The 24,635-nt window shown below is 39.2% G+C and overlaps 1 protein-coding gene across 7 annotated transcripts in view; it reads right to left on the bottom strand.

Annotated features, from left to right (window-relative positions):
• Nucleotides 1–24,635, bottom strand: part of LOC117337215 — a 107,003-nt gene that overhangs the window by 42,842 nt on the left and 39,526 nt on the right. The window contains exon 1 of one of the 7 annotated variants that reach the window (XM_033898081.1): nucleotides 21,693–22,490. The exons of the other annotated variants lie outside the window; for them this stretch is intronic. Coding sequence (XP_033753972.1) covers nucleotides 21,693–21,873 — 181 coding nt within the window. The 5' untranslated portion in view covers nucleotides 21,874–22,490. Of the gene's footprint in view, nucleotides 1–21,692; nucleotides 22,491–24,635 lie in introns of those variants that run through there. 7 annotated transcript variants of the gene reach the window in all.

Below are 24,635 nucleotides of genomic sequence, written 5' to 3'. Positions count from 1 at the left end.
TCCTATATAAACATGTAAATACATTACTTTTGCATACATTCATCAATAGAATCTTTGAGATCTTATAAAAATGTTTGTTAGATGGTTGGGAGATTGTTCCATGGTTTGGTATTGTCTCGCAACATCCTATCAACATAAAAAAAAAATTCTTCAACGAGTCCTTCTCATAATGTAGCTATAGATACCTCCATTAGTAATACTCCATACAAAACCAAGCTTTGTTCTAAAGTAAAACTGGCATCTTTTACCAAACCAGTGTAACAGCTAAAACAAGACTGCAGGCATCATTTGTCAAACATGCAACAGCATACAAATGTCTCAGTGGTGTCGTTTATCAAACCTACAACAGCTTAAAATATGGCTGCCATTGCTTATCAAAACTCATAACAACATATTTACATTTGTCTGGCACAGTCACTATATAGTAGTCTGTTTGAGAGCTCTGGCACTGATGTACGTTAAAATGCCATCCATCACGCGCTACACTTTTCAGCGTATTAATACAACACAAACCGGAACTACAATATCCAATAAACATTGTTTATAATTAAGTTTAACGACTTATTATTTTGTCTACGTTATTTGTTATAAAAATTATGCCATTTGCTCATTACGTTGATAATAAAATGATAAACAAAATTGAGTTTTTAAAAAAAATGTCCATGTAAAAATCTGCTGACTGTCGGTAAGGCAGGAATTATGAATTTTGAATATGAATTATAGCATTTAAAAAAGAAAAAAAGAAAAAGGAACGTAAATATAAGCGTTGAACTGTTTTTGTATGGTATTTATGATCTATTTGAATGCCAGAGCTTTGCTTACGGACATCAGGATTTGTTTGCTTGCAAATTAAAGCTCTGGCATTCAATAAGATCATAAATACCATACAAAAACAGTTCAATGCTTAAATAAAACAAGACTGGCATCGTTTATCAAACCTACAACAGCTAAAACAACTTAGACTGGCATCATTTATCAAACCTACAACAGCTAAAACAAGACTGGCATCATTTATCAAACCTACAACAGCTAAAACAACTTAGACTGGCATCATTTATCAAACCTACAACAGCTAAACCAAGACTGCCATATTTATCAAACCTACAACAGCTAAACCATGACTGGCATCATTTATCAAACCTACAACAGCTAAACCAATACTGGCATTGTTAATTAAACCTACAACAGCTAAACCAAGACTGGCATCATTTATCAAACCTACAACAGCTAAAACAAGACTGGCATCATTTATCAAACCTACAACAGCTAAACCAAGACTGGCATCATTTATCAAACCTACAACAGCTAAACCAACACTGGCATCATTAATTAAACCTACAACAGCTAAACCATGACTGGCATCGTTTATCAAACCTACAACAGCTAAAACAACTTAGACTGGCATCATTTATCAAACCTACAACAGCTAAAACAAGACTGGCATCATTTATCAAACCTACAACAGCTAAACCATGACTGGCATCATTTATCAAACCTACAACAGCTAAACCATGACTGGCATTGTTAATTAAACCTACAACAGCTTAACCATGACTGGCATCATTTATCAAACCTACAACAGCTAAAATAAGACTGGCATCATTTATCAAACCTACAACAGCTAAACCAAGACTGGCATCATTTATCAAACCTACAACAGCTAAACCAATACTGGCATCATTAATTAAACCTACAACAGCTAAAACAAGACTGGCATCGTTTATCAAACCTACAACAGCTAAACCAAGACTGGCATCGTTAATTAAACCTACAACAGCTAAAACAAGACTGGCATCATTAATTAAACCTACAACAGCTAAACCATGACTGGCATCATTTATCAAACCTACAACAGCTAAACCAATACTGGCATCATTAATTAAACCTACAACAGCTAAACTATGACTGGCATCGTTTAGCAAACCTACAACAGCTAAAACAAGACTGGCATCGTTTATCAAACCTATAACAGCTAAAGCATGACTGGCATCATTTATCAAACCTACAACAGCATAAAACATGACTGGTATCGTTTATCAAACCTATAACAGCATCGCACCTTAAATGATTAAAAACATTTAAAGGAACACTGTTGAAGAGAAGGCATTCTGATTACATGTAAGTTATAAAATTTGAAAACCTTACAATGTCAGAGACAATAAGATTCTCCACCTTTCAATGTCTGATAAACTGCATGTCTAGGATTGTTACCACAAACTTTAAGGAAATATCTCATCTAATGAAAATTTGACAACTTTCACCTGAAAAAAAAAATCAGTTACTAATGAAAATATGTAGGTACCATGATCTCAATAAAATTTTTGTACACTATAATGAAAATATTACAGATTGAGGTTTTACCCCAAATGAAAATATTACCCTGTATTTGAGCCACAACATCGTCGGGAGAGATTGTGATGATAGCCGGACTGTTCCCAGTCATTGTTAAACAAATCATTCCAGCACTACAATGTCGACACAGTGACTAGAATCCTGACATTAGGAAAACACATCAGGCACAACAGTACAATGTCTCTTGTTTCTGGTAAACACTCCAAATAAAGCTAGAAAGTGTGGGCAATTGATATACATTACAGCTATACCAAGACCCCAGTATCAATCAGGATTCCTCCGATGGTTCCCAGTGGACTTTGAACCCTGGAGTTTCAGTCTCGGTATCCAACACCTGCCTGTCACAAACTGATGTCCTTTGGTACCCCGGGGCAGCTATACACTCTTTCGAAGTGAAAAAATTGGACTTGGGATTACTAACATTACATTCGATTTACTATCATATTATATGTTTCTATAGGATTCCTTCTTTAATAAGCTTGGAGATATAATGAGCATTAATACAAAAATATTATATAATTGAGATGAAATGACATTTTATTGAAATACAATACTTTTCAGTGCATCAAGCCAAATTGTTTTTTTGTTCTTGTGAAAGTGTTTTTCATTCCTATCGATATTAAATGTCAGGTTTAATTTAATGCAGCCCTAGAAATATACAACGTACGTACAGTATACTGATAGCTATCAATCACAATTATTTAATAATATCTTTCAACAGATATCTATTATTGATACAATATTTGACATCAACAAATAGGCAGTGTGAAACATTGACAAGAGTGGATCAATTTGTGATTTATAGCGACATATTAGATAATGGGAAATAAACTAAATACATATAAATATTACATTTAAAATAACTAGAAAATGACAGTAAGACATAAATGCCCACACTTCCACTTCACATCCCAGAGTTTGGTGAGGATAACATCAGCAGTCCCTGAGATTATCTAGTTACATTGCATTGGGACGCGACACGACGGGACAGACATGGGTAGCACTATATGCCCCCCCTCCCCCCCTATATCCTTCATTTATAAAACATTGAATCTCTTTACCCTTTTATGCTCCAGACCAAATTTCATCAAATCCATTTAAACGTTTTAAAAACAATAAGTTCAGCTTGGCAGGGATTTTCAATATTTTCTGAAATATGTGTGTAAGGAATCAGTTTTTAAATTCTACAGCTAGCTGTCCAATTAGTTATATTTGCATGTCAAATAAGTTACCTTTAGATGTCCAATAAGCTTCCTGTAGCTGTTCAATAAGTTACCGGTAGCTGTCCGATAATTCACATTTAGATGTCCAATAAGTTACCTGTAGCTGTCCAATAAGTTACCTTTACATGTCCAATGAGTTATATTCATCTGACCAATAAGTTACCTTTACATGTCCAATAAGTTATCTTTACATGTCCAATAAGTTATCTTTACATGTCCAATAAGTTATCTTTACATGTCCAATAAGTTATCTGTAGCTGTCCAATGAGTTATCTTCATCTGACCAATAAGTTACCTTTATATGTCCAATAAGTTACATTTAGATGTCCAATAAGTTGCCTTTACATGTCCAATAAGTTACCTTTACATGTCCAATAAGTTACCTTTACATGTCCAATAAGTTACATTTACGTGTCCAATAAGTTACCTTTACATGTCCAATAAGTTACCTGTATATGTCCAATACGTTACCTTTACATGTCCAATACGTTACATTTACATGTCCAATAGGTTACCTTTACATGTCCAATAAGTTACCTTTAGATGTCCAATAAGTGATCTGTAGCTGTTCAATAAGTTACCTTTACATGTCCAATAAGCTACCTTTAGATGTCCAATAAGTTACCTTTAGATGTCCAATAAGTTACCTTTAGATGTCCAATAAGTTACCTTTAGATGTCCAATAAGTTACCTTTAGATGTCCAATAAGTTACCTTTACATGTCCAATAAGTTACCTTTAGATGTCCAATAAGTTACCTTTACATGTCAAATAAGTTACCTTTACATGTCCAATAAGTTACCTTTAGATGTCCAATAAGTTACCTTTACATGTCCAATAAGTTACCTGTAGCTGTTTAATAAGTTACCTTTACATGTCCAATAAGTTACCTTTAGATGTCCAATAAGTTACCTTTAGATGTCCAATAAGTTACCTGTAGCTGTCCAATAAGTTACCTTTACATGTCCAATAAGTTACCTGTAGCTGTCCAATAAGTTACCCTTAGATGTCCAATAAGTTACCTTTACATGTCCAATAAGTTACCTTTACATGTCCAATAAGTTACCTTTAGATGTCCAATAAGTTATCTTTACATGTCCAATTAGCTACCTTTACATGTCCAATAAGTTACCTTTAGATGTCCAATAAGCTACCTGTAGCTGTTCAATAAGATACCTTTACATGTCCAATAAGCTACCTTTAGATGTCCAATAAGTTACCTTTAGATGTCCAATAAGTTACCTTTAGATGTCCAATAAGTTACATTTAGATGTCCAATAAGTTACCTTTACATGTCCAATAAGTTACCTTTAGATGTCCAATAAGTTACCTTTACATGTCCAATAAGTTACCTTTACATGTCCAATAAGTTACCTTTAGATGTCCAATAAGTTACCTTTAGATGTCCAATAAGTTACCTTTACATGTCCAATAAGTTACCTTTACATGTCCAATAAGTTACCATTAGATGTCCAATAAGTTGCCTTTACATGTCCAATAAGTTACCTGTATATGTCCAATAAGTTACCTTTACATGTCCAATAAGTTACCTGTATATGTCCAATAAGTTACCTGTAGCTGTTCAATAAGTTACATTTAGATGTCCAATAAGTTACCTTTAGATGTCAAATAAGCTACCTGGATCTGTCCTCAAAATAATGCACTAATTGGACAGTTAAAGGACAAATTCTGGATGAGCACATAATTATGCTAAACAACGTGAAACAGCAATATCAGCAACAGGATGACATACAAGAATAAATGTGAAACTGATGTCAGGATTTTTGAATTTCTGTTTTTTGAGGCTACAAAAATGGATGTAGGTAATGTATGTAAGTTAGGGTAATTATGACAATAGATATCTATTTAGTGTAACATAGAACTTAAATATCAACATTCTTAAAGTACATCCAGTATTGAAACCTCCATAGTCAGATTTCCAACGGACTATCACTTTTCAAGGTTTGAATCATGAAACACTCTTTTTTAGATGAAATATAAATATAAATGACCAAACACTTTAAAGAAAGACACATTTCCAGCAAAAGTTGTAATTTCCTTCCAATTCTTAATTTTGGCAATAACACTTTGGAGTTGCAGTAGAAATCTTGTGTTTTCCACACAAATTATGTGAACACAAAGTTTACTTTTGTATCATCCCTTGAGAGATCCATGTATAATCCCAGAAATATAGCTGTGATGTATCCTTTATGAAACATTTTATATGTGGTCTTGAAATCTTGCTTTTTTCACACTTTAATTGCTTGATTTCTTCGATTCATTCTCTCACAGATATTATTCCAGAAATAGACTGTAATCATTTTTTTCAATAAATCAATCACATCATTTGTATTCAATCCAATCAATACGGAATATTGGTGCTCAAAATGAGACAAAATTCTACTTGGAGTATTTCACACACCTGTAATGCATGCACTCATGCAAAAGCATGCATTGTATGCTACAGAGCACAACTGCCATATAATGTATCAATATCCTTCGTGGTTGATTGCACATACCAAACAAATATTTAATCTGTCCAATATTGATACAAAGAGGGCTGTGTTTTTTTAGTTAATGAGATAGACCATGCTGGTGATGAACACTGAGCATGTTGAAACATTTTAACTAGTATCAGAAAAACATTGTCATCTTCACTACAATGTTTTATTTTGTAGTTAACACTCCACCACCAAAGCATCGTCTTGGTTGTCTGGGGAGTGGGCTTCATCACAGTTGTCTAGGGGAGTGGGTCTCCTCACAGTTGTCTGGGGGAGTGGGCCTTATCACAGTTGTCAGGGGAGTGGGCTTCATCTCAGTTGTCTGGGGAGTGGGCCTTATCAAAGTTGTCTGGGGGAGTGGGCCTTATCACAGTTGTCAGGGGGAGTGGGTTTCATAACAGTTGTCTGGGGGAGTGGGCTTCATCACAGTTGTCTGGGGAGTGGGCTTCTCATCACAGTTGTCTGGGGGAGTGGGTTTCATCACAGTTGTCTGGGGGAGTGGGCTTCTCATCACAGTTGTCTGGGGGAGTGGGTTTCATCACAGTTGTCTGGGGGAGTGGGCTTCATCACAGTTGTCTGGGGGAGTGGGTCTCCTCACAGTTGTCTGGGGGAGTGGGCCTCATCACAGTTGTCTGGGGGAGTGGGTTTCATCACAGTTGTCTGGGGAGTGGGCTTCATCACAGTTGTCTGGGGAGTGGGTTTCATCACAGTTGTCTGGGGGAGTGGGCTTCATCACAGTTGTCTGGGGGAGTGGGTCTCCTTACAGTTGTCTGGGGGAGTGGGCCTCATCACAGTTGTCTGGGGGAGTGGGTTTCATCACAGTTGTCTGGGGAGTGGGCTTCATCACAGTTGTCTGGGGAGTGGGCTTCTCATCACAGTTGTCTGGGGGAGTGGGTTTCATCACAGTTGTCTGGGGAGTGGGTTTCATCACAGTTGTCTGGGGGAGTGGGCTTCATCACAGTTGTCTGGGGGAGTGGGCCTCATCACAGTTGTCTGGGGAGTGGGCTTCATACAGTTGTCTGGGGAGTGGGTTTCATCACAGTTGTCTGGGGGAGTGGGTCTCCTTACAGGTGTCTGGGGAGTGGGTTTCATCACAGTTGTCTGGGGGAGTGGGCCTCATCACAGTTGTCTGGGGGAGTGGGTTTCATCACAGTTGTCTGGGGGAGTGGGCCTCATCACAGTTGTCTGGGGAGTGGGCTTCATCACAGTTGTCTGGGGGAGTGGGCCTCATCACAGTTGTCTGGGGGAGTGGGCTTCATCACAGTTGTCTGGGGAGTGGGCTTCTCATCGCAGTTGTCTAGGGGAGTGGGCCTCATCACAGTTGTCTGGGGAGTTGGCTTCTCATCACAGTTGTCTGGGGGAGTGGGCCTCATCACAGTTGTCTGGGGAGTTGGCTTCTCATCACAGTTGTCTGGGGAGTGGGCTTCTCATCACAGTTGTCTGGGGGAGTGGGTCTCCTCACAGTTATCTGGGGGAGTGGGCCTCATCACAGTTGTCTGGGGAGTGGGCTTCATCACAGTTGTCTGGGGAGTGGGCTTCATCACAGTTGTCTGGGGGAGTGGGCCTCATCACAGTTGTCTGGGGGAGTGGGCTTCTCATCACAGTTGTCTGGGGAGTGGGCCTCATCACAGTTGTCTGGGGGAGTGGGTTTCATCACAGTTGTCTGGGGGAGTGGGCTTCTCATCACAGTTGTCTGGGGAGTGGGCCTCATCACAGTTATCTTGGGGAGTGGGTCTCATCACAGTTGTCTGGGGGAGTGGGCTTCTCATCACAGTTGTCTGGGGAGTGGGTTTCATCACAGTTGTCTGGGGAGTGGGCTTCATCACAATTGTCTGGGGGAGTGGGTCTCCTTACAGTTGTCTGGGGGAGTGGGCCTCATCACAGTTGTCTGGGGGAGTGGGCTTCATCACAGTTGTCAGGGGGAGTGGGCCTCATCACAGTTGTCTGGGGGAGTGGGTTTCATCACAGTTGTCTGGGGAGTGGGCTTCATCACAGTTGTCTGGGGAGTGGGTCTCCTTACAGTTGTCTGGGGGAGTGGGCCTCATCACAGTTGTCTGGGGGAGTGGGTTTCATCACAGTTGTCTGGGGAGTGGGCTTCATCACAGTTGTCAGGGGGAGTGGGCTTCATAACAGTTGTCTGGGGAGTGGGCTTCATCACAGTTGTCTGGGGGAGTGGGTTTCATCAGTTGCCTGGGGGAGTGGGTTTCATCACAGTTGTCTGGGTAGTGGGCTTCATCACAGTTGTCTGGGGGAGTGGGCTTCATCACAGTTGTCTGGGGAAGTGGGCCTCATCACAGTTGTCTGGGGGAGTGGGTTTCATCACAGTTGTCTGGGGGAGTGGCCTCATCACAGTTGTCTGGGGAGTGGGCTTCATCACAGTTGTCTGGGGGAGTGTGCCTCATCACAGTTGTCTGGGGGAGTGGGTTTCATCACAGTTGTCTGGGGGAGTGGGCTTCATCACAGTTGTCTGGGGAATGGGCTTCATCACAGTTGTCTGGGGGAGTTGGCTTCATCACAGTTGTCTGGGGGAGTGGGTTTCATCACAGTTGTCTTGGGGGAGTGGGCCTCATCACAGTTGTCTGGGGGAGTGGGCTTCTCATCACAGTTGTCTGGGGGAGTGGGTTTCATCACAGTTGTCTGGGGAGTGGGTTTCATCACAGTTGTCTGGGGGAGTGGGCTTCATCACAGTTGTCTGGGGGAGTGGGCCTCATCACAGTTGTCTGGGGAGTGGGCTTCATACAGTTGTCTGGGGAGTGGGTTTCATCACAGTTGTCTGGGGGAGTGGGCCTCATCACAGTTGTCTGGGGGAGTGGGTCTCCTTACAGGTGTCTGGGGAGTGGGTTTCATCACAGTTGTCTGGGGGAGTGGGCCTCATCACAGTTGTCTGGGGGAGTGGGTTTCATCACAGTTGTCTGGGGGAGTGGGCCTCATCACAGTTGTCTGGGGAGTGGGCTTCATCACAGTTGTCTGGGGGAGTGGGCCTCATCACAGTTGTCTGGGGGAGTGGGCTTCATCACAGTTGTCTGGGGAGTGGGCTTCTCATCGCAGTTGTCTAGGGGAGTGGGCCTCATCACAGTTGTCTGGGGAGTTGGCTTCTCATCACAGTTGTCTGGGGGAGTGGGCCTCATCACAGTTGTCTGGGGAGTTGGCTTCTCATCACAGTTGTCTGGGGAGTGGGCTTCTCATCACAGTTGTCTGGGGGAGTGGGTCTCCTCACAGTTATCTGGGGGAGTGGGCCTCATCACAGTTGTCTGGGGAGTGGGCCTCATCACAGTTATCTTGGGGAGTGGGTCTCATCACAGTTGTCTGGTGAGTGGGCTTCATCACAGTTGTCTGGGGGAGTGGGTTTCATCACAGTTGTCTGGGGGAGTGGGCTTCTCATCACAGTTGTCTGGGGAGTGGGCCTCATCACAGTTGTCTGGGGAGTGGGCTTCACCATAGTTAAGCGGGCTGATTGATATGTTGTGAGCCAAATATTGAAGGATTTGAATTTTGCCAGACATATTGTATCATTTTTCAATATAATCCCCTTCAGTATCTTTATACTTTTGCCAGCGGTGTTTAAGGACCTCAATGCCACTTTTAAAGAACCCCTTTTCTTGGCTGTTCAGAAAGTCATCCACTGCATGCATGACGTCATTATCGGACTGAAAGTGGGTGCCTGAAATAACTGTTTTTAGTTTTGGAAATAGATGAAGGATCAGGTGAATAAGGCGGATGCTTAATCAATTTAAAGCTACAATTATGAATGGCAGCCATGGCAATGAGAGACTTGTGAACAGGAGCATTGTCCTGATGGAATGATACACCTTTAATTAGCTTTCCTCAAGGGGTCATCCTCAAGGCTCTATCGGCCGCGCTTAAATTCCGCCACCCACTGTATCATATGAAGGGGCATCTTTCCCTAGTGTTGCTAACATATCATTATGGATATCCTTAGGTGTTAAACCTTTTTATGCAAATATTGGATCACTGCTCTTTCAGCGATTTTGTCCATTTTGCAATAACCGCTTGTCTTGTTTACTTTAGAGTGCTACCTCGTCAATATCAATTAACCAAATAAGATCAGTCCTTGGGTACACAGCCCTACATAGTCAGAGAATAGTAGGACTTTAATACGAGGCTCACAACATATCAATCAGCCCTCTATTTCCTGAAGGAAAGGGCTTCATCACAACTGATTGGTAGGGGGTATTTAAATGATGCTCAGCGTAGCAGCAATCACACTATGCAATCATTTTTTATGTATGTATAAGCATGTCATTTTGAAATTGTTTGTCACATAATGTCACTTCTAGACCTCTAATGAATGTATAAACCAAATTAGAAGGGTGTGAGTTATATACTTTTGGACTTCCAAGCTTTCCAAATCTTACCCAAAAAACTTTAAAGTGGGTTTTGGTGGAAAAAAAAAGTTGGGTTTTGGTGCAAAAAAAGTTAAGTCCTCAAAATGGTAAAATGCGAAAAAATCAAAAACTTTTTTCTGCATGCTTTTGCCATAACATCAGTCCTAGACCTCTACCAGTACAACATGTAGTTTATTGTGTACATCCTTATACTGTCTGGTAACACTGGACCATACACACAACATGGGCGACTTCGGGCGCTGACTAGAGTGACTATAATCTAACTATTGTAGAAGCGAACTCACTTGGGTTACATATACTGCGCATGTGTAGAGAAACAAGAAGTTACAATACGCATGTCTAGTCGACTTTGCTTAACCACTTGAGCCGAATGGGTCCGACTTTAGCAACTAGACTTCGTTTGCGCATGCGTCATCATTTGGAAGCATGGCAGTGATTGGTTGTTGTTTATACACATATGTAATCACATTAGAAGGAACAGCCTAACTATAGTAAATGGCTGACGCCCGAAGTAGGCCAATGACTGGAACAGGTATGTCACAATACACCACAGTCATTCTTAAATAAGCCCCTTCCCCTTGCCTAAAAGCGTAGCATGAAAGTTTGAAGAGGGCTTGTTTGTGAACCCCTTTTGGCTTATAATTCTAATATCGATGATTCCTCAAAAATTAAGAAGGGGCTTATTTGGTGACAGGGCTTCAACTTGCAGATAAATATGGTATTAACATAAAATCTTGCTGTAGGATTGAAAGATCAATTATTTCAAAATCAGGAAAGTGTCAGCCTTTTTTATCCAATATCTGTAATTAACTGTCAAGGAAGAATCTTAATGGTTTTTTTTTTTTTTTTTTTGGTATTCTTTAATTCCATACAAATCCTGCCTACTGCTGCAGAATAATTCTCACAGCTAAATGACTACCAAGAAATCCCAGTATAAATTCCAGTATAGTCAGATCTTGGCTGGAAAGCTGGGTAATGAGTATGATGTATCAGTCACATCTTCTGTTGAGTATCATACTTCCCAGTACAGGCAATAATCAAAAGATGTACCCAGCACATTTTCAAGCTGCCAGACCTTTGCTGACACAAGTTCGTCAAACTTTATCCAAACATTGCATGGCTTGTATAATTTCGCACTAATATACACTGCTGTACCAATTTTGAAGTTTCTAAATCTACAAATACTAAATTCTGCTTCTATGAAAAGAACTAGAAAATATCTGTAAGAGATAGATGCCCCCACTGCCACTTGACACCCAAAAACCACAGTTTGGTGAGGATCACATCAGCAGTTCCTGAGATTAGCAATAACGTTCAGTTATATTGCATCAGAACGGGGATAAGACGTGATGCGATGAGATGAAACGAGACGAGACGGACATGGGTAACACTATATGTCTAAGCTTACCCACCCAATTTCCTGGCAGGGGCATAAAATGTAGTTTGGAGTTATCATACTGTGTATTGAACTGATATAGAAATATCATGGTTCAACTGCATTGCGGTATACCATTTCACCTCTAGCAATGCCTGAAGAAGCTGGGCAATAGCTCAAAGGTTTATCTATAACATAAGTCTTTTACTGTCACATTTCAGGTGTTATAGCAAACTATACTATAATAAAATCACTGTACAATTAAACATATCCATTTTGTCTGATTTCCGTGTTGTATAAGTTGATATATCACAACAACAGCCTTTGTTTTGTGAACAGATAAAACAATGAAACACATTAAAACAAATGGAATCAGAATGGGGAAATGTAAACAAATCTCACTCAAAATGATTACTGGGGTAATGACATGGGACACGGTTACCATAGCAACAAGTACCAATGCAGACGATAGAACCACAAATGAAGGATGTAACATTGCATGATGGGTATGTAATCACAGGTGTGATCAGTGTGATTTCTGTTTCTGTAATGTCAGCAACTTTGACATGAACATTGACATGCAAAAACAGAATCAATATAAAATATAGTCGTGATATCCTGATAGACTGAATGTCTTGTAGTACATATACTTAACCAATATGGAAGTCATTAAAAGGAATTCAATGGTACAGGCAACCTTTTAACCATTTAATCTGCAAGGAAATCTTTCAGCAGCATTATCTACAAGAATGAAAACCGTGTATCCCTGTAAACAAACCTGCCTCCCTCTGGGCTCAGAAACTTGTGTATTTATCTGGGTTTTCACATTTCTGCTCTGTCTTTGTTTCACAAGAGGTCCCGGAGGATCTTGGTGCCACCATAGAAAGCTCTTTATTGGTTCTTTGTAAGATTGACCTTTTCTCTAAATGTATCTATTTTCCTCACATTTACCTCTCAACATTTATCATACTGACAAATGTTTACTTTTAGTTCTTTATTCATAATGTTGAACATCAACAACCAGAGACAAAGAAGAAACCATCAATGGCATTAGAAATATTCATCAAGTATTTCTAACAAATTGTGATAAATAACTTCATCAGTTGAAATCATAAATGGTGGCCTCTTGGAAGCTATATGTGTGACATTTTACAAGAACAATCCATTTCTGTGAAAATAGCAGTGACAAACACCAACTGTATAAATTCAAAATGGCAGCCAGCTAAGTGTTGGCCATTTTGTTTTTATAGCAGTACTCTCAAAATTGATCATGCAAAAAAGAAAAGAATATATATTTCAATTTTGCTAAGACACTCCGAAAAGCTGATTTTGTGAATATTTCAGAAAACCCATTTAGGTCAAGTCCCAAGACTTTCTTGGCATGACAATGAATTCCAACACTTTTCCAGGCAAGGGCTAAAATTCAAGGACTTAATTCATGTAGAGATGCAGCGGAAATGCATTTGTATAATTTTCTATTTCAGAAAAGTGCAGGGTCACCAAATTATTTTCAAAACATTTTTTTATTGCTTGATGCAAGCTCAAGATGCTATACTGCATACACTTAATGGTTTATATTGTTTTTCTTGGGTAATTAAGAATTTTGAGTAACATCATGATCATTGCTTGGTAGGTTTCAGGGTGACCTTGGTACTTTGTATATATCATCTTTTCTAAATATAATTAATGAAAACTAAAATAGGTGAGCATGCTCTTAATTAAACAGCACCAAATGAATAAAAACTAAAATTTTAATTAACATCCTGATATCACAAAGTCATAGTGGGAACAAAAATGACAGCAGATCTCCCCGAGCTCCTTGAACTCAAAATGGCTGAAAAATTGAAGGCGATACAAAGATGTATTTATGAATAACCTTACACAACAGAAGGGACGCCATGAAGCTCAGACAGTTAGAGTGTGGACCGCCTCAGGTGAAGATCCAAGGTGCTTGGTTCAACACTCCCTATCCGTGTCAGTTTATATTTCTTGGGAAGCTGAGAAACGGGTCGGTCTGTGGTGTTGTGTCTTTGGGCAAAGCTTTTACCCTGATTGCTCTGGATGGCCTGGGACGGGCCTCCCATATGTTGCTCAGTGAGGTTGTCACCAACTACTACATGGATACCCCCCTCAAAATGACCCTGGCTGTTCTTTGGCCGATAAACCCAGCAAACACACAAACAGACCTTACACAACTATTACAGGTGGCTCAATCAAAGGACTAAAGCTTCTACACTGATCCAATAATCTGGATTTCAGAGCTGGTAATTTCTAACTTGTGATACAGTGTGATTCTATTTGTGAAGCATCGTCCTTCTTTTATCTGGATATTAAGCTGGGACCACCTTCATCTGTGAAACACTTTGTCATCTGTCTACAGCTCCAGCTGGTGCTGGACTTCAATGATAAACAACCACTATGACAGAAACCATTTCCACTGCTGGCAGATAGTATGTATCATTGGCCTGATAGTTCCTCATCAATGTGTCTCATTTACTATATATTCCTTTTAATGAAATTCGCTTTCTTTTGCTCAGTGGTAGACCTTTATTTCCATCTGTCACTCAAAACCAAGGTCAGATGATATCTAATCATTACTTTTCTTTACATTAGACTGCTACAAAATAGCATCAACAACAAAATAAAAAAACTTTTATGTGGAACTGTAAACGGCAACAATAAAATTCAACATCTGACAAAAAAGAATTACAAATATTTTATGTGGATCTATAGGCTCCAGTTCACAAAAAAGCTCTCTTTGAACTTGAAGACTGGAGTTAAACAGAAACCATGATTTAAATATTAATCAGAAAACTGATTGATTTATACAGTAAAAGCTTCCTTTTCAAGCGACAATGGCAAAGGAGTTGAATTTCACTGAAACAACACAACTGGAATTATATTGCCAAAAACTAATCTTCAAGAACAGATCTGAAAATCATCTGATCTTAGATGCTAAGGGTTGATTTTCGTTTCTTCACACCGAATTAATATTTTATAAAACCCAATCCAAGTGCAGAATATCAATAATATATTACAAAGGGCAACAAGAGGGCCCTTTAAGGTCATCAGACAATTGAACAATAACATATACAAATGTCCATGTGATACATGTATGACCCTGTCCCTCTGTCATTCATATAAAGTATGATTGGCCCCTCCCAATGATGTTTCACATTAAATTTAGTAGAAATCCACTCGATGGTTTAGGAGGAGAAGCATTTTAAAGCAAAAATTCACCTTTTGGGGCCCCATCCCCGCTGGCCCGGGGGTCACGCCAGCCTCATTTATATAACATATGATTGGCCTACCCAATGATATTTAACACCAAATTTGGTAGTAATTCGCTTTGGCAGTAGCATTTTGAAAGTAAAAGTTTAACACCGCAAACAATTATCTAATTTTTTTTCTCTTTCAGATGATTAAAACAATATGCATTTTCCATCTATATACTAATGCGGTGATCAATTTACAATTCATTTTCATGATCGAGTTCCTTTCAACTGTATTGCTAAAACAAGGAGTCCAATGGAAGTTCTATAAGTACAGGGCTCCATTACTCTCAGCACCACTTGAAGTTTGGTTTGTTTTATTTTGTTTAACACCCTATTAACAGCCACAGTCATTTAAGGACATGCCAGGTTTTGGAGGTGGAGGAAAGCCGAGTACCCGGAAAAAACCCACCGGCCTACGGTAAGTACCAAGCAACTGCCGCACATGGGTTTCGAACTCATAACCCAGAGGTGGAGTGCTAGTGATAAATTGACGGGACACCTTAACCACTGGGCCACCCTGGTCCCTTTGACCATCTCAGGACATCTTTTTCAGGAAACCATCATATACATTGTATTTATAAATATAAAGCATTGTATTCTGTATTTATAGTCAATTCAAATGAAATTTGATCAATTGGTTAGGATGTTATAAATTGAACATTTAAATGACTATTACTATAAATATACATACAATGCATTTAAGCGGTTATCTTTTTTTATTTAACGCCATTCTTTTTTTTTTTTTGGGGGGGGGGGGGGGGGGGGAGTTAATAAGCCTTTTTTGTTCTGCTAAATTATGATAGCGGTAATTGCATTTTCTGCATGTACCACAGTACTACAGCAAGTACCATGTGTATATTTTTAGATTCAGATATGAACTTAAATTTGAGCGCTCCAAAATAACAAGAGGCCCATGAGCCTTAACTCTTCACGTACTCATTCAAATTTCGCGGTCGCTACCGGAAGTAAATGCTGGGTAGGTCCTTTGTGTATTGGAGCATATGGCTATCACATCAGACGTCGATAAAACGATCTTTTACTGTTGTGTGATGCTTAATATTAAATGAAGTTCATAATATGGAATGAGTACTGAGTACGGAAACTCTTTCACCCAATTTTTCCTTTGAAATACGGCAAAATCACCAGGCAGAATCGCGGGAAATGACATGTTGATCGGCACATGTGTCACACTTGTGCAAATAATCACGCAGCCAAAACATCATTTTTTCATTGTGTAAAAATATTTTATGTATTTCTTACTTATTTTGATGATAAACGTTACTCAATTATATATATATTCTATCGTTTTTAATAGCTTTATTGTGTTTAACACCTCCACAATCTCGCAGAAAATGAAAGAACATGCAAGTGATATCAACATCTTTCGCGTTGTTTTCCGACGATTTGAGTCGTCACAAAGGATGGAAGGCATGTTAATTGCAACGTGTGTAGTCGTCATGAAGGATACAAGAGCACGTTTTTGTGACATGTGTAGTCATCGTGAGTACGGAAAGAGTTAAAGGTCATCTGAGTTTTGATATATTTTAGCATATTTGACAACTGTGACCTTGAATGAAGGTTAAGGTCATTCATTTGAACAATCTTTATAACCCTTTACCCATGAATGCTACAAACCCAATATCAAGTCTCTGGGCTTCTTGGTTATCAAGAAGAAGTTGCTTAAATATTTTTGCATATTTGACCCTTTGACCTTGAGTGAAGGTCAAGGTCATCAATTTGAACAAACTTGGTAGCCCGTCGTCCCAGCATGCTACAGACCTAATATTGGGTCTCTAGGCCTTTTGGTTATCAAGAAGTTGTATATACAAAGTATCCAAGGTAACCTCTGTATAGTTACAAAGTATCTAAGGAACTCTCTGTCTAGATACAAAGTATCCAAGGTAAACTCTGTATAGATATTAAGTATTCAAGGTAACCTCATTACAGATACTAAGTATCCAAGGTAACCTGTGTATAGATACAAAGAATCCAAGATAACCTCAGTACAGATACTGGGTATCCAAGGTAACCTCAGTACAGATACTAGGTATCCAAGGTAACCTCAGTACAGATACAAAGTATTCAAGGTAACCTCATTACAGATACTAAGTATCCAAGGTAACCTCAGTACAGATACTTGTAGTATACAAGGTAACCTCTGTATAGATACTAAGCATCCAAGGTAACCTAAGTACAGATACAAAGTATCCAAGTTAACCTCTGTATAGATACAAAGTATCCAAGGTAACCTCTGTATAGATACTAGGTATCCAAGGTAACCTCAGTACAGATACTAGCTATCCAAGGTAACCTCAGTACAGATACTAGGTATCCAAGGTAACCTCAGTACAGATACTAGGTATCCAAGGTAACCTCAGTACAGATACTAGGTATCCAAGGTAACCTCAGTACAGATACTAGGTATCCAAGGTAACCTCTGTATAGATACAAAGTATCCAAGGTAACCTCATGATCAGTACAGATACTAGGTATCCAAGGTAACCTCAGTTCAGATACAAAGTATCCAAGGTAAACTCTGTATAGATACAAAGTATCCAAGGTAACATCAGTACAGATACTACGTATCCAAGGTAACCTCAATGGATATAAAGTATCCTAGATTGTTAAATACAATGCAGATGAATGTACTGAAGTATGTTATAGATTTGCACTAGGAAAACGAACAGACTGAGACAGCACTGTCTGGTTTAATTAACAAAGCTCATGTATCCATGTGTCAGTGAATCAGCTTAATGATGAGAAAATATGAAATTTTCTTATTGAACATTTACTAAATTATTGAAATTCTTGATATTTTCAGACCAAAAGAATTATTGTCGTACAAATAGTCACCAAATAAAAACGAATCTCGATGTATCTAACCAAAAATTGAGGAAAACCTGAGGTAATCAGGTTAAGCTAATTAGGATACGAAATGCTTGATCCAGATCTTTTTTTATTTTTACAGTATGGCTGCCTAGTATTGGCACCACACAGAAAAATCAATACTGAAGTGTTTAAATTCTCAATTGAAAGAATATTGAATGTGGTATGTCTGTCTGTACTGAGACATGGAAGCTACCAAACCACACAACTTCAGTTCCTCAATTAGAAAATTCAAACTCCTCAACCAGAAATCTCTAAATCATCATTCACACAACATCACATCATCATTTAGAAATCCAGCAGTGGCCTTCAACTGTATTTCGATCCTAAATAACACAACTTTATTCCCTCAACAACACGACTATATCAATCAAACAACTCTTATCCCTCAACCATACAACTAGTTCCTCAATCAAACAACTCTAATCTCTCAACCATACAACTAGTTTATCAATCATACAACTCTAGTCCCTCAACCATACAACTAGTTCATCAATCATACAACTCTAGTCCCTCAACCACACAACAAGTTCATCAATCATACAACTCTAGTCCCACAACCATACAACTAGTTCCTCAATCATACAACTCTAATCCCTCAACCACACAACTAGTTCATCAACCAAACAACTCTAATCTCTCAACCATACAACTAGTTCATCAATCATACAACTCTAGTCCCTCAACCACACAACTAGTTCATCAACCAAACAACTCTAGTCCCTCAACCACACAACTAGTTTATCAATCAAACAACTCTAGTCCCTCAACCATACAACTAGTTCATCAATCAAACAACTCTAATCCCTCAACCATACAACTAGTTCATCAATCATACAACTCTAATCTCTCAACCATACAACTAGTTCATCAACCAAACAACTCTAGTCCCTCAACCACACAACTAGTTCATCAATCATACAACTCTAGTCCCACAACCACACAACTAGTTCTTAAATCAAACAACTCTAGTCCCACAACCACACAACTAGTTTATCAATCAAACAACTCTAGTCCCACAACCACACAACTAGTTCTTAAATCAAACAACTCTAGTCCCACAACCACACAACTAGTTTATCAATCATACAACTCTAATCCCACAACCACACAACTAGTTTATCAATCATACAACTCTAGTCCCTCAACCATACAACTAGTTCATCAATCAAACAACTCTAGTCCCTCAACCACACAACTAGTTTATCAATCATACAACTCTAGTCCCACAACCATACAACTAGTTTATCAATCATACAACTCTAGTCCCACAACCATACAACTAGTTCATCAATCAAACAACTCTAATCCCTCAACCATACAACTAGTTCCTCAACCACACAACTAGTTCCTCAATCATACAACTCTAGTCCCACAACCATACAACTAGTTCATCAATCATACAACTCTAATCCCTCAACCATACAACTAGTTCCTCAATCATACAACTCTAGTCCCTCAACCACACAACTAGTTCATCAATCAAACAACTCTAGTCCCTCAATCACACAACTAGTTCATCAATCATACAACTCTAGTCCCTCAACCACACAACTAGTTCCTCAATCAAACAACTCTAATCCCTCAACCATACAACTAGTTCCTCAACCACACAACTAGTTCCTCAATCATACAACTCTAATCCCACAACCACACAACTAGTTCATCAATCATACAACTCTAATCCCACAACGATACAACTAGTTCATCAATCAAACAACTCTAGTCTCTCAACCACACAACTAGTTCATCAGTCATACAACTCTAATCCCTCAACCATACAACTAGTTCATCAATCATACAACTCTAGTCCCTCAACCACACAACTAGTTCATCAATCAAACAACTCTAGTCCCACAACCATACAACTAGTTCATCAATCATACAACTCTAATTGGTCTCTGATTCAGGAGGATTACAATACTCCCTTCTGATGTCTGATTCAGGGGGATTATAATACCCCCTTCTGATCTCTGATTCAGTGGATTACAATACTCCCTTCTGATGTCTGATTCAGGGGGATTATAATACCCCCTTCTGATCTCTGATTCAGTGGATTACAATACTCCCTTCTGATCTCTGATTTAGTGGATTACAATACTCCCTTCTGATCTCTGATTCAGGGGGATTACAATACTCCCTTCTTGTCTCTGATTCAGTGGATTACAATACTCCCTTCTGATCTCTGATTCAGGGGATTACAATACTCCCTTCTGATCTCTGATTTAGTGGATTACAATACTCCCTTCTGATCTCTGATTCAGTGGATTACAATACTCCCTTCTGATCTCTGATTCAGTGGATTACAATACTCCCTTCTGGTCTCTGATTTGGGAGATACTAAATTGTAGCTTGTCACAAAGTCAACAAAGTATCAGTTATCTGTAGAAAGTTGTTTTCATCCACACATCCTTACAGCACAGTACAAATTCAACTCTTTCCATATAATCCATTACACTTGCAGCAGAAAGAAATCATTCAAATGTAAATTAATTCAGAGTAAACAATCATATTTCATAACTGTTTGTAAATCTAAGCATTTTTGTGTAATAATTCAAAAGATGGCCTGAGTTTGGTATGGCCAACAAAGAATTGAAATGTTTGCCATTTTTTTCTGTAGCCAAGAAAAATTCAGGAGGCAGATGTCATCTAATAAATGATTCAGGGTATACTATTCAAACACATCAATATATGTTTGGCAAACAGTAGATTGATAATAAGTTGTGACACCTGTCATTTTGTTTATTATATGCAACTCCATCTACACTGGCAAGATGACAATCCATTTTGTCCAGGAGCTTGAGTATATCAGCTAGCATGCAATTCCTTATGATTCATTTACACACATGGTGAGCTTGCATTGGTTAATAAATACAGCTGTTTGCTAGCTTTATAAGCACAAAAAGCAGCAAAAACCAATACAGTAACAAGAGCTCCGCAAGAGGGAGCATGATTCTCCCGTCACTGGAAAAGCTACCACGGGAAAATGTAGTGTCGTTGATGGGTTTGTAAAAAATCCTAATATTTGTTGAAGTAATTGCTTCTTGCTGTAGTGAACAAAATCTTAGAGGAATTGAATAAGAAAAATAAAACTTCTTGCGTTTTCTACAAAAATGCCCATATTTGGCAATAAAAGGGGCACAACTCTGGTAAAAATAAACACAAAATTCTGTAATACAAACTCATTCAAGCTATTATGTTATAGAATATTTGTAGCAAGTTTCATAAAAATCAGTTGATAAATAAAGGCTAGAGAGCGCTAACAAGGAAAAGTTAACAGATGGACAGCGCAGAATACCGGTAATAGGGCCTGTCGTTGACGGGCGTATAAAACAGACATTTGTTCATCAATGTTGCATGGTTTATGTTGAAGGGTACATATGAAGTATTTAATTTCATGGAGAGGTTATATACCATTATCTAGTTATAGAAAAGTGCACAGCTATGTGGTATTCTCAAACAGATTTATTACCATATTTTACTTTATTTGTGAAGGTATATATAACCTACCAGATCTATAGTTGATGAGGAGAGGGCACCTGCTGTCACAGGTGTGGAAATCTCCAAGGAACAGATTTAGCCAGATTTTACGATATTTGAGAAGGCACATACCAGATCTATAGTTGATGAGGAGAGGGCACCTGCTGTCACAGGTGTGGAAATCTCCAAGGAACAGATTTAGCCAGATTTTACTATATTTGAGAAGGCACATACCAGATCTATAGTTGATGAGGAGGGGGCACCTGCTGTCACAGGTGTGGAATTCTCCGGGGGACAAATCTTCTTCCTCATCCCCACAATCACACTCGTACTGAAGGTCCATAATTCTGTGATGAGTAGTACCCAGTTTCTGGTCTGGCCAACCCCATACCATTGTACAACAGGTGACAGTCATCTACTGCCCAGGCCGGCCAGTCATACACCAAAGGCCACTATTAACACAGTCAGACGGAGGCTCCAGGCACCATCAGGACATAAATTGGGATTCCAAGCACCGTTACAATTCAGTCACTTGTAAACACCAGCTGACAGTGACAATCCAAAACGGAAACACAAATACATTGTAGCCAATTTCTATCAGTTTTACTCCAATTTCTGACTAAGTTTTATCAGATCAGCTATCACACAATGAATCCATACTTCTAATCAAATCAGTTCTATTTTTCATGTTGTATCAAAGCTCTGATTTGAAACACAAAAACTGCATCAATTGTCACAAAATAACAACTGAAATCTAGGAGAAAACATAAATGATTCATTTAGTGTCAGTTTCTTCCTGTTAAAGGACACTAATCAGGTTAAGTTGTCACACCGAGAGGTGGTTTGCACAGTGGCTATTTTGTTATGATTTAACCACAGAGGCAGAGCTGAGGAATCCAACACATTATATCCTTGCACAACAGTTGTGGACAGTGTTGTAGTAATTGTAGAGTACTTGTGAGGTTTGTATTGACTTGTTCCATGTGGATTAAGTGACAGGATCATGTGTGTAGACACCATCGGATGATTGAAGGAACACAGACTGACACAGATGTTCCATCACTTAGTCCCTCCACTGGTGTTTCATCACTCCCTCCTATGTAAGGCTGGATTCTTATTGATTTTTGGAGTTTGGAGCTGTTCTATGTGAAACTATTGAGAAAGTGACAGAGTAAGCAAATACCAGCAATGTGTTACCATCTGGTTCACATTGCAATGGACCTCTGTTTCAGTGGCATTTCGGTGTTTAACTATTTGACCTCCCTCTGTAGTGTTTAACTATGGACCTCCCTCTGTAGTGTTTAACTATGGACCTCCCTCTGTAGTGTTTAACTATGGACCTCTCTCTGTAGTGTTTAACTATGGACCTCCCTCTGTAGTGTTTAACTATTTGACCTCCCTCTGTAGTGTTTAACTATGGACCTCCCTTTGTAGTATTCAACTATTTGACCTCCCTCTGTAGTGTTTAACTATGGACCTCTCTCTGTAGTGTATAACTATGGACCTCCCTCTGTAGTGTTTAACTATGGACCTCCCTCTGTAGTGTTTAACCATGGACCTCCCTCTGTAGTGTTTAACTATGGACCTCCCTTTGTAGTATTCAACTATTTGACCTCCCTCTGTAGTGTTTAACCATGGACCTCCCTCTGTAGTATTTTACTATGGAGTCTTATGTATAACTATGGACCTCTCTCTGTAGTGTTTAACTATGGACCTCTCTCTGTAGTGTTTAACCATGGACCTCCCTCTGTAGTGTTTAACTATGGACCTCCCTTTGTAGTATTCAACTATTTGACCTCCCTCTGTAGTGTTTAACTATGGACCTCCCTCTGTAGTGTTTAACTATGGACCTCCCTCTGTAGTGTTTAACTATGGACCTCCCTTTGTAGTATTCAACTATTTGACCTCCCTCTGTAGTGTATAACCATGGACCTCCCTCTGTAGTGTTTAACTATGGACCTCCCTCTGTAGTGTTTAACTATGGACCTCCCTCTGTAGTGTTTAACCATGGACCTCCCTCTGTAGTATTCAACTATTTGACCTCCCTCTGTAGTGTTTAATTATGGACCTCTCTCTGTAGTGTTTAACTATTTGACCTCCCTCTGTAGTGTTTAACTATGGACCTCCTTCTGTAGTGTATAACTATGGACCTCCTTCTGTAGTATTTTACTATGGAGTCTTATGTATAACTATGGACCTCTCTCTGTAGTGTTTAACCATGGACCTCCCTCTGTAGTGTTTAACTATGGACCTCCCTTTGTAGTATTCAACTATTTGACCTCCCTCTGTAGTGTTTAACTATGGACCTCCCTCTGTAGTGTTTAACTATGGACCTCCCTTTGTAGTATTCAACTATTTGACCTCCCTCTGTAGTGTTTAACTATGGACCTCCCTCTGTAGTGTTTAACTATGGACCTCCCTTTGTAGTATTCAACTATTTGACCTCCCTCTGTAGTGTATAACCATGGACCTCCCTCTGTAGTGTTTAACTATGGACCTCCCTCTGTAGTGTTTAACTATGGACCTCCCTCTGTAGTGTTTAACCATGGACCTCCCTCTATAGTATTCAACTATTTGACCTCCCTCTGTAGTGTTTAATTATGGACCTCTCTCTGTAGTGTTTAACTATTTGACCTCCCTCTGTAGTGTTTAACTATGGACCTCTCTCTGTAGTGTTTAACTATGGCCCTCCCTCTGTAGTGTTTAACTATGGACCTCCCTTTGTAGTATTCAACTATTTGACCTCCCTCTGTAGTGTTTAACTATGGACCTCCCTCTGTAGTGTTTAACCATGGACCTCCCTCTGTAGTGTTTAACTATTGACCTCCCTCTGTAGTGTTCAACTATTTGACCTCCCTCTGTAGTGTTTAACTATGGACCTCCCTCTGTAGTGTTTAACCATGGACCTCCCTCTGTAGTATTCAACTATTTGACCTCCCTCTGTAGTGTTTAATTATGGACCTCTCTCTGTAGTGTTTAACTATGGACCTCCCTCTGTAGTGTATAACTATGGACCTCCCTCTGTAGTGTTTAACCATGGACCTCCCTCTGTAGTATTCAACTATTTGACCTCCCTCTGTAGTGTTTAACTATGGACCTCCCTCTGTAGTGTTTAACTATGGACCTCCCTTTGTAGTATTCAACTATGGACCTCCCTCTGTAGTGTTTAACCATGGA

The sequence above is a fragment of the Pecten maximus genome, chromosome 11 (genome assembly GCF_902652985.1).
Source record: "Pecten maximus chromosome 11, xPecMax1.1, whole genome shotgun sequence".
In the NCBI taxonomy this organism is placed as follows: Eukaryota; Metazoa; Mollusca; class Bivalvia; order Pectinida; family Pectinidae; genus Pecten; species Pecten maximus.
This window is presented reverse-complemented; position numbering and strand designations above follow the sequence as displayed.